Source organism: Oncorhynchus mykiss, chromosome 6 (genome assembly GCF_013265735.2).
Source record: "Oncorhynchus mykiss isolate Arlee chromosome 6, USDA_OmykA_1.1, whole genome shotgun sequence".
NCBI lineage: Eukaryota > Metazoa > Chordata > Actinopteri > Salmoniformes > Salmonidae > Oncorhynchus > Oncorhynchus mykiss.
Window position 1 is genome coordinate 35,192,601 of NC_048570.1, and position 10,217 is coordinate 35,202,817.

The 10,217-nt window shown below is 46.7% G+C and overlaps 1 protein-coding gene across 8 annotated transcripts in view; it reads left to right on the forward strand.

Annotated features, from left to right (window-relative positions):
- Positions 1-8,848, forward strand: part of LOC110525840 (autism susceptibility gene 2 protein) — a 416,464-nt gene extending 407,616 nt beyond the window's left edge. For 4 of the 8 annotated variants that reach the window (XM_036979971.1, XM_036979978.1, XM_036979974.1 and 1 more), the window contains 5 exons: positions 389-521; positions 1,692-1,775; positions 4,891-4,974; positions 5,802-6,078; positions 6,255-8,848. In XM_036979971.1, the coding sequence (XP_036835866.1) occupies positions 389-521; positions 1,692-1,775; positions 4,891-4,974; positions 5,802-6,078; positions 6,255-7,611 (1,935 nt within the window). In that variant the 3' untranslated portion in view covers positions 7,612-8,848. The remainder of the gene's footprint in view (positions 1-388; positions 522-1,691; positions 1,776-4,890; positions 4,975-5,801; positions 6,079-6,254) is intronic. The other 4 variants (XM_036979972.1, XM_036979973.1, XM_036979976.1 and 1 more) reach the window with 4 other exon arrangements.
- The last annotated feature ends 1,369 nt before the right edge of the window (positions 8,849-10,217 follow it).

A 10,217-nucleotide genomic window follows, 5' to 3' on the forward strand; every position in this document is an offset into this window, starting at 1 on the left:
TCTCTCTCTCTCTCTGTCTCTCTCTCTCTCTCTCTGTCTCTCTCTCTCTCTCTCTGTCTCTCTCTCTCTCTCTCTCTCTCTCTGTCTCTCTCTCTCTCTCTCTGTCTCTCTCTCTCTCTCTCTCTGTCTCTCTCTCTCTCTCTCTGTCTCTCTCTCTCTCTCTCTCTCTCTGTCTCTCTCTCTCTCTCTCTCTCTCTCTCTCTGTCTCTCTCTCTCTCTCTCTCTCTCTGTCTCTCTCTCTCTGTCTCTCTCTCTCTCTCTCTCTCTCTGTCTCTCTCTCTCTCTCTCTCTGTCTCTCTCTCTCTGTCTCTCTCTCTCTCTCTCTCTCTCTCTCTCTCTCTCTCTCTCTCCCCCTCGGCCCCCCTACCCCCCTCCCTCTTGCTAACAGCAGATGCAGGTAGACCCTCACAAACTGGACATGAATGGAAAGCTGGACCTGTTCAGCCGTCCCCCCGCCCCAGGGGTGTTTCCTGGGTTCCCCTACACCCACGACCTGGCACGACCCATGTTCTCCTCCACAGGTCAGTATAGGGTTCATCGTCAGCCACCCAGCACAGGGCACAGAAGGATTATTTTTGTGGACGGAGGGGGGAGGGTACAGACCATTTTGTGGGGATCACGCTACAGACGTGCTGCGGCACCCTCAGCACCCCTACTTCTGTTCTCCTTTACCCACAGCTGACCCCTTGCTCTGGCCAAACGCTACGCCACGCCCGCCGACGTTAATTTCTTTCACATGGGTCAAGTGGCATTTTGAAACTTCGTCATTGGCTTGCTTACTCCGATTGGTTAGAGACGATCCGACCGCTGATGACTTTGTTTTGTACAACACCCCTCATTTGGACGTCACCATAAACGACTTCAACGTCTCAGACTGAAGTATGTAGAGAGCATAGAGCAGCGGAAGAACTCACTTTGAGTCGCCAGGCAACAGCTGACTCTAGTTGAAGTGCTGTTGTTGTAAGTGTTGTTCCAGACTGTGTCAGATGTGGACATGAATATGGATGTTTCTCTATGTGTGTCTCTCAAATAGCACCCTATTCCCTACATAGTGCACTGCTTTTGACCAGGGCTGGGTGCCATTTGGAACACAATCAGTGTGATAATTGACTGGTAGAACCTGCCTTGAAGGGCAACATGGAGGCGGGTGCCCTTTAGCTTGTAATTATGCAGTATTGTATCATCGTGTATGGGCTTGTAATTGGCTCGTTCATTAACCATTCATGATATATGGGTGAAGAGCGTTTTGTAAGAGAGGTCAACGTCTGTTCATAACAAAGCGCCCCCATCCACACACACACACACGCTCACGTGAAACTATTGAATGTTATGGTAATTTCTATCAAGCCTTTCTCAACCAGCCACAATGAAAAATCAGATATCCTTCACTGTATTTGTGGTGGTTTGAATGTTTATCTAATTAGCATTGCTACTGTAAAATATTGATTATTTTCCACATTTAAAAGATCAGTATTAGCCATTCTTCTTCAGTCTGGAGCATGTCAGAGGTCACAGGGTTAAAGGTCACCATAGAGCTGACTCAGGGTGGTTTGTTTGGGGGCGCTCTCCTCTCAGACCTACCTCTGCAAGGATGCCTAGTTAGAGGTTGGGACAGATGGCTGCTGTCACGCTACTAAATGAGTGGACACACTGAGGTAACATGGTCTCTCACCCTCTCTCTCCTCCCATAGGTTCTGGCCATCCGGCCGCCTCCCCGTACGGCCCCTCCCCCCACCACAGTGGCTTCCTGCCTCCCAGCCACTTGGCAGGTAAGTGTAAGTAGCACCACATTTTACAGTCACTTTTTTCCTTTTTCCTCTCTCACAGGGTTGCACTCGTTTTGAGAATACTTCTACAGTCACTAGGGCATAGGGTTGCGAAGGGAGGGTATATTACTGGTAACTTTCTAAGTTTACCAGTAAACGACCAATGTTTTGGTAACTTTTAAGTTTCGGGGGGAATTTTATCATATGATATCTGGTTGCCTTTTTGGGTACTGGAATTATCTCTGGCCCTTTGTGTGGCCTTATTGCATTTAGAAATATGTAAAATAATCAAATAAGATGAAAGAAAATGTATTAATAGAATGACAACGCTGTAAATCTTTTTTTTAAAGATTTATTCAAATAGCAATGGGTACGCAACAATGGGTATGAATCTTTGTGATGTGCAATTCAGTCATCATACCCTGTTTGAATGAACTTTTCTAAAGGCTTTCCCAGTTAAATGTTGACTGCAAAGTGAATGATATCCTGATGATTTGTATCAATCACGGGGCATTTGTTTTTGCAAACTCTGCCATCACATGTAGCCTACACTGTACGTTACAAAGACATTGTCTCTTGCTAGGCACGCAATTACATTTCAGTCATTTAGAAGAGACCCTTATCCAGAGCTAGTTACAAGAGCAATTCGGGTTAATTGCCTTGCTCAAGGGCACACTGACAGATTTTTCACCTAGTAAGTTCTGGGACTCGAACCAGCGACCTTTCGGTTATTGGCCCAATGCTCTTAACTGCTAGGCTACCTGCCACCCTACAATTGATTTAAAGGGCAACTACATTTTTTGGGGGGTGGTGATCTCAAAAGTGATCTCCCTATAGGGCCCTACAACTGTAGAGTGACTGTTCAAAATCACAAATAATAACAGCCTTTTTGAGATTTTTTTCTCTCCAAACAAGCAATGTAAATATGAGATTGTCAAGTTAAAATGTAATTATTTGTGTATGGACGGTAGGTCATTATAGGCTTTAGGCTACTTGCTCAGCCCGCAAATTAAAGATAACATTTAAATTATGCACGCATCATCCGCTTTCCAGTGCCAGTATTGTTTTCATCCGGGCCAGTAGCTTTCAGTTGGCACTGCAAGGGCATAATTGAAAAGATGGCCTGTTATTATTAGCCTGGTTCTGTATGAAATGCAGGTACATTACTGGACACAGGTCAGATCATTATCGCCGCTCGGTGGTAAAAAATGTATGCAACCAAATCCTGTGCTGGTGCCATCAACTGAAAAAGTTGGTGTAAAAAAAAAGTGAGTCTAGAGCCCTGTAAATGTTTTGTCGCCAAACTGGTGCCAGTTGTAAAAAAAAAAAAAGGTCAGTGGTTGGAAGTGTGCCATTGTTGATTAGATGCTTTTTTCATTAATTAGGCTATTTTCTCTTGAGCCATATGGCCTATCCACTAGAGACTCTAGGACAATATGGACACGGATAAAAAAACAAATACTATATATTCATATATATTTTCTTCAGTTATTGAAGTAGAAATTAACAAAGTTACCATAGATTGCCATAGATTACCTGTTAATTACTAAAATTACTGAAAGTTCCAGTAACTTTGGTAAATAACCAGTAGTTTTGCAACCCTACTACGGCATCATTTGATAACATTGAGCCCATTGTTGATTGGAAACGAAGTTCACTTGAAGGTTATAATCGGCATTTAGAGGTCCTTAGTTAGCTAGTGAGGTCATCCTATTGCTCCATTTCTTGCACTGAATTTTACTTTAGGGCTGTGTATAGAGAGCCCTCCCCCTGTGATTCATTAAATACACCCTTGAATAACCCTCCTTCCTGTACTGATGTGGATGGAAGGCAACTCTGGGCTTGTTGAGGTAGTATTTCTAATCCCCCAACTTTATTTTCCAGCCCCTTTGTTCAAGTGAAGGTTTTTCACTGCACAACACTGTCTTATTTCGTACTGTCTTGGACAGAGGCAGATGGCCTCAGCAAATATGACATTTTACCTTGAGGCTTCTTTCTATAGCATCTTCAAGTTTTGCTCGTCTATTACACAGACAGAGTAATAGAGGTTTTTGTATTCTTCTGTATTTCCCATCAAAGATGTTGTTTGGCTTCAGTGCAGCAAGATGATTTCATGGGATAAGCTCTTGAGTCAATCCAATTTGAGTTTATAAACACCTGGTGCCCAGGGGGGAAATGTTATTACACCCCTCAAAGATTTTGGGTGAAATTCCTGCCCAAAGAACGAACTCAAGTGTGACATGACAGGAATGATTTCCTAGCTGTTGTTTGCTGATAAATTGACAAACCGTGGCATTGCATTCACCACAGAGTGGAAGACTTTCAAAACTAGATTAAAGGATCATTCATCATTGATATATCCTCAGTAATTTTCCATTGTGTCTTCTTGACAGTCGTCCTCAATCTTGAAATCTTGATAATGTTGTCTCCTGATTCCTCCGGTAGGTATGCATACCTTTCCAATTTTAGTTCCATGTAAACTGTGACCAGGTTTAACTAAGGCACTTAGTAAAATAACATTTTTAAAAGCACTACGTAGAATGATGAAGGTTTATTCGGGTTGGAACCATTTTCTGAATCCAGGCGGAACCTTTTCATCCAACGAAGAACCCTTAAACAACCCTTGAACCGGGATTCAAAATGGGTTCTCCTACAGGTACAGCCGAAGATCCCCATGGTTTTAGGTAGAACATTTTTTCTCAGAGTATGCAGGTTAAAATGGAAGCATCAAACACTGAAGCCTCTGTGAAAACTAGTAGACAAATATTCTCCTTTCAAGCAGCAATGTGCCTGACTGTCCAGACTCCAGACTAGCATGGCACATTGCACATATCAAATCCCCTTTCCATTTCTAGTCCAGCTCCAACCATAACCCCATCATACTCCCTAGCATCAGGATCAGAGATCAAAGGCTCTCCGCTCCATTACGGACAGTGTGGGAGTAAATCCAGTGTCCAAGAGGCGTGAGTGGCCAGAGCAGGCAGCCAGCCTCGCTAGCTAGCTACATACAGTAGGATTAGAGGAAGTAGTACGACAGAGCTCCGCTTGTAAGAGAAAAGCCGAGTGGAACGAGTGGTCGGGCTCCTCCAGCCAGCTCAGCTAATCCCTGTTTGGCATTTTGCAGATCCTTTCAGTCGCTCCAGTACCTTTGGCGGCCTCGGCAACCTTTCAACCAGTGCCTTCGGAGGATTAGGCAACCCCTCGCTTGGTAAGCGCCGACCCCCCCCTCCCCCTCCCCCGCCCCCCACGGCCAGACACAGCGCAGCTCAGCTTTAGACCACAGGGAAGGGCCAGGAAGGAAAGAAATCAAGGCACTTAGCGCTGCATCAAATGCCAAAATAAAACTAGCACAGGGAGGAGCAAAAAGGCAGGCAGCACAGCAGCAGAACAGCACAGCTCTCTCTCTCTCTCTCTCCACCCTGCTCTCCCCAGTAGCTTGGCTTCAATCTGACAGCAACACTGCCAACGCACACAGCACTCACAGGCTTGCTGTTTGGTTGCTATTCATGTATTAATTATTCTACAAGCCCCCTCATCGCCACTGTGGAGGACTCTCACCCTCTCTCTCTCTCTCTCCCTCTTCCTCTCCATCTCTCTCATATTCTCCTCTGCCAAATCATTTCCCCTGTAGCGAAATGGATGTCAGTGAAATAGACACGCTATGGAATGCTAAGGTCTCCCTGGCTTTTCACAACCCTTACCCCCAGAGGGAAATTGATTACCCCCCCATCCACCCCCCTTTCCAGTAAAAAGGCCCTGAGAATGAGGAGTGAATTGGGGAGCAGAGCAGAGTAGGGCCCTTGGTCCAAGCAGCTAGAAGCGCAAAGGGGGAAGCCATTAACCCTGCCAGTCTTTGTAAAGCAGAGCTCTTTGCAGCAAGAGACCGCTCAGAACCCTCAGGACAAAGACAAAGTTGCTTTTGTGTAGATTTTCTTTATTTCCTCGTCTTCAGACTCTTCCTCTGATGTTCTGTGCCCAGGAGGGGTTTTAGTTTGTTCTGCTCACGCTCTTTTCTCCATGTTTCCTCTCCTTAAGGCTCCAACAGTATCTTTGGCCATAAAGAAGGCCCCGGGGGCCTGCCAGGCTTCGGCAGCCCCCACCACGATACCTGGAACAGGCTCCACCGGACCCCACCCTCCTTCCCCACCCCGCCGCAGTGGCCCAAGTCTGCAGACGCGGAGCGCAGCAACTCAGTCAACAGCCACGAGCGAGAGAGAGAACGAGAGAGGGAACGGGAGAGGGAGAGAGAACGGGAGAGAGAACGGGAGAAAAGGGATTCATCCATCAGCAAGGAGGAGAAGGATAAAGACAGGTGTGTATTCTATATGAGTACAACTCTGAATCATTTCCATTAGTTGTAAGTAACACAAATTGTTGTGTTATTTGAATACAAATTTTCATGCACACATATTTCCCCCCCAAAACTATTTCCAACTTTCTACCCTTCTGATAAATGCATATTTTTTATTTTGTTTGTGTCCCTCACAGAGATTCGATTGACCGTAACCGTCACTCGAACCGTTCCTCCCCTGCGTCGGCCCAAACCAGCTACCAGATCAGCAGCCTGATCCGCTCTAACAGCCAGAACTCCAGTGACTCTGGTCGCCACCACAGCGCCAGTGTGGATCGGGTCCGGGAGGCCGAGAAGGAGCTCCTGGAGCGCCACCGAGAGGCAGCCATTCTGGGGGACGTCAAGGTGAAGGAGAGCCGCTCCCCTGGAGGAGGGAAGGAGGTGTCAGACAGAGACAGACGCTCGTCAGAGGACCCCATCAAACCAGCCCACCGCACGCCCTCTCCCTACCCCAAGGCTGTCCTATCTGAGACAGGAATGAAGATGGCTGGTGGTCCCCCACCCACTCTACTCAAGGACGGGGACAGGGACAGGAAGGAAGGTCCTCCGTCTTCTGGGGGGGACCTGCTGCTGCACAAGGTGAAGAACGACATGAAGATCAAGGAGGAGCGCAAAGAGGACCAGGAGGTGATGGTGGTGAGCTCCGAGCCTGCCACTCAGCCTGCTCCTCCTCCTCAGCCTCTACCTCCTCCACCTCCCCAGCCCGGTCACCACCACCACCACCACCACCACCCTCCTCTGTCCCAGCAGCCTCCTCCCCCCTCCCCACGCTGCAGTGACTTGCCCACCCACGGCTCCCTGCATGGGGTGCACATGGCCCACTCCCTGCCCCTCTCCATGAGCGCCATGCACCAGATGGGCAGTCTCAACGTGCTGGACCGGGCCCGCATGGCTCCCTTTATGGGGGTGAGCCCCCTGGCTGCTGCTGCAGGGAGGGACCGGATGCCCCACCAAGCCTTCCCTTGGGACCCACTGAGGGAGGCCTACCGCAACCTGGACCTGCAGCGCAGGATGGACTTTCAGCTGAGGGCTGAGCAGGCCCAGCGCTTCCCCAGCATGTACGAGCAGGAGCGGGCTTTCCGGGAGAGAGAGGCCCACGACTACTCCCACCATGAGCACATGCTGGAGGTACGGCGGGAGCACGAGAGGATGAGGCAACAGGCAGAGGAAAGAGAGCGCCAGCACCTGAGGGAGGAGCTGGACCGAGCACGGCTCCACCAGCTGCACCAGTCCCCCATGGAGGGACACCTGCCACACATGCCCCCCTTCATGCCCCACCTGGGCGGCATGCCCTACCCCAGACTCAGCCCCTCCACCGGACACAACGGCCTGCTAAACCGGACGCCCCCCACTGCTGCCCTTAGCGCCCCCCCCCCCCTAGTGCCTGCAGGCAGCACCAGAGCAGCCTCCCCCAGAAGGACTACCCCCCACAACACCCAGGACCCCCGAGATTACTCCCCCTCCCGCAACCCCAAAGAAGTGGAGGCACGGTAGCTTGACATAACAGGCAAAGGACGTGAATGCTTAAAAAGGCGCACTCCCCAATTTAGAACCTTCTAGAGAGAACAAGATGCACTGCTTTTCAATGGAGAAAGGCATAAGTAAAAGAGAAAACAGTATGATTGTACAAAGTAAAGATTTGTAAGGGTGAAGAAGCACATGCCATGCTTTTATTTTATATGGACAGGCTGATGAGAATGTTGGTTAGAAGAACACAAAAAGTATGTGTATGTTAGTTGCCGACTTAAAATTTGATATTAATATATTAATCCAATACCTTTTGTCGATTTTTCTGTGAAAAGTGAGATTCTGATTGAAAAGAGAGATTCTGATTGAAATTAGTTTGTACATTTCCTATCCTTGTTCCATGTATAGACATCATTTTTATGAATTTGTATTTTGTGCATTAGTCCATTTTTTTTCAATATTTATCCCAGTCCATTGTGAGACATATCAAGGATGATGCTCCAGAGTGGATGATGCTCCACAGTGGATGGGAGTGGATGATGCTCCACAGTGGATGATGCTCCACAGTTTTTACCCAGTAATTTAACCTCATGGTACCTGAAAATACTCATAAATGATCATGTACAAAGTTACATTAAAGATTTGTTGCATTTTATTTGTTTTGCCTTTGAGATATGCAGACAAATATATATTACGAGGTCTTTGTTCGGTCTCTGTAAAGAAGAATTAGTGTAAAAAAAAAATGACAATGTAAATTTATTAGGCTTTTTAAATGTTTCTAGAAAAACAAATGAAATCAAAACAGAACCACTTCCCGGTTGTAAACCATGGTAACAGACGAGCCTGTCCAATGGGAGGGAAGGAGGGCGGGCATCAGAAGGGGGCCTGGAATGATCTTCTGCAATCTATGCAAAGAGTCACTGAGCACCCCGATGGAGAGCCACCTGGAATGGAATGGACTGTTGGATAATGTTGATTCTGTGAGAGGAACTTGGATTAACTCAACATGTTTTATTTTCCAATCATGGGACATGGAATTAAACCTACAGACTTCCTGGTTACAGATAAGAAGAAGCTTACATACAGCCCCAGTGACAGCAAAGGAAGACACGTTTGATTGGGCGGCAATAGGACTTTCTCTGTCGACCGTTGTGGTGTTGTGCAGTTGTTTTTCTTAGACTTGTATACAAAACAAGTAGAGTTTTAGGCGTGCAAAAAAATGAAAACGAACATTCATGTACGGAATAAAGTTTGGACCTAATACCTGCATTATATCGCTTTTTATTCACATTCAGGATCATTCTCTGAAACCAGGGATACTGGATGTTAACCCCTTCAAAATGTCAAATGGTGACATAACAATAATACACAAATCACTGAAGGAAACGTTTTTTCATAGATGTGCCAATACTGCCAGTATCTTAGCTTGCTCATTTCATTTAGCACATTTCGAACATCCTAAATGAAATACAGTGCAGTAGCCAAGTATCTAAAGCCAAGGGGGGGCTCTGTTCTTATGAACATTTGACAAGTCATCTCACAGGGATTAGCTGCAGGGCTCTCACAGCTGTCCTGGGGGATCGATGGGTCTGGGGAGAGGAAAGGCAATAGAGGGTGGGACTAATAGAACATTGATTTTGTAAGAAAGCAGATTTTTAGTGTTTGTGTTGCAGCTAACCACTATTGACTGGAGGCCGAGCGGAGTATTGACCTGCGGCCTGGACTCATTAAGAGGAGCAATGCCAGGGAGGGAGGCAGCAGGCTATCGGATGTTAGAGGAGAGGAGGGCCGCTCTCCCCTGATCACTCTCCCCTTTCTCCTCCCTTCTTCTCTCACCTCCTATCCCCACACTCATCTGTTTCGCTAATGAAGCCGGAAGGTCCTCTGGAGTGGTCCGAGGAGAGGGACATCCAGACGCCCCGTCCCGTTATCGACGAAGGCCTCTCTCTCAATTCAATTAAATTCAAAGCAATTGGAATAGATAATAATCAATAGTGAAATAAACAATACAAAATGAACAGTAAGCATTGCACACACAAACGTTTCAAAAGAATTGAGATTTAAAATGTTATATTAAGGCTATGTACAGTTTTGTAGCAATGTGCAAATAGTTGAAGTACGAAAGGGATAGATATAGATTGTTTTTATAATGGTGTTTGTGCTTCACTGGTTGCCCTTTTCTAGTGGCAACAGGTCACAAATCTTGCTGCTGTGAAAGCACACTGGAATTTCACCTAATAGATATGGGAGTGTATCAACAAAAAACAAACAAAAATTGTGGGTCTGTGTAATCTGAGGGAATACCGTGTCTCTAATATGGTCATACGTTTGGTAGGAGGTTAGGAAGTGCAACTCAGTTTCCACCTCATTTTGTGGGCAGATGGCACGTAGCCAGTCTTCTCTCGAGAGCCAGGTCTGCCTATGGCGTCCTCTCAATAGTAGCAGTACATAGCCTGGCTACTGTTATTTTATTGTTGTCTTTAATCATTTAAAAAAATATATGTTTTATTTATTTATTCCTTTCTTCTTATAGACACCAAGGAACTTGGTGCTCTCAACCTGCTCCACTACAGCTCCGTGGATGAGAATGGGAAGTGCTCCGCCCTCCTTTTCCTGTAGTCCACGATCAACTC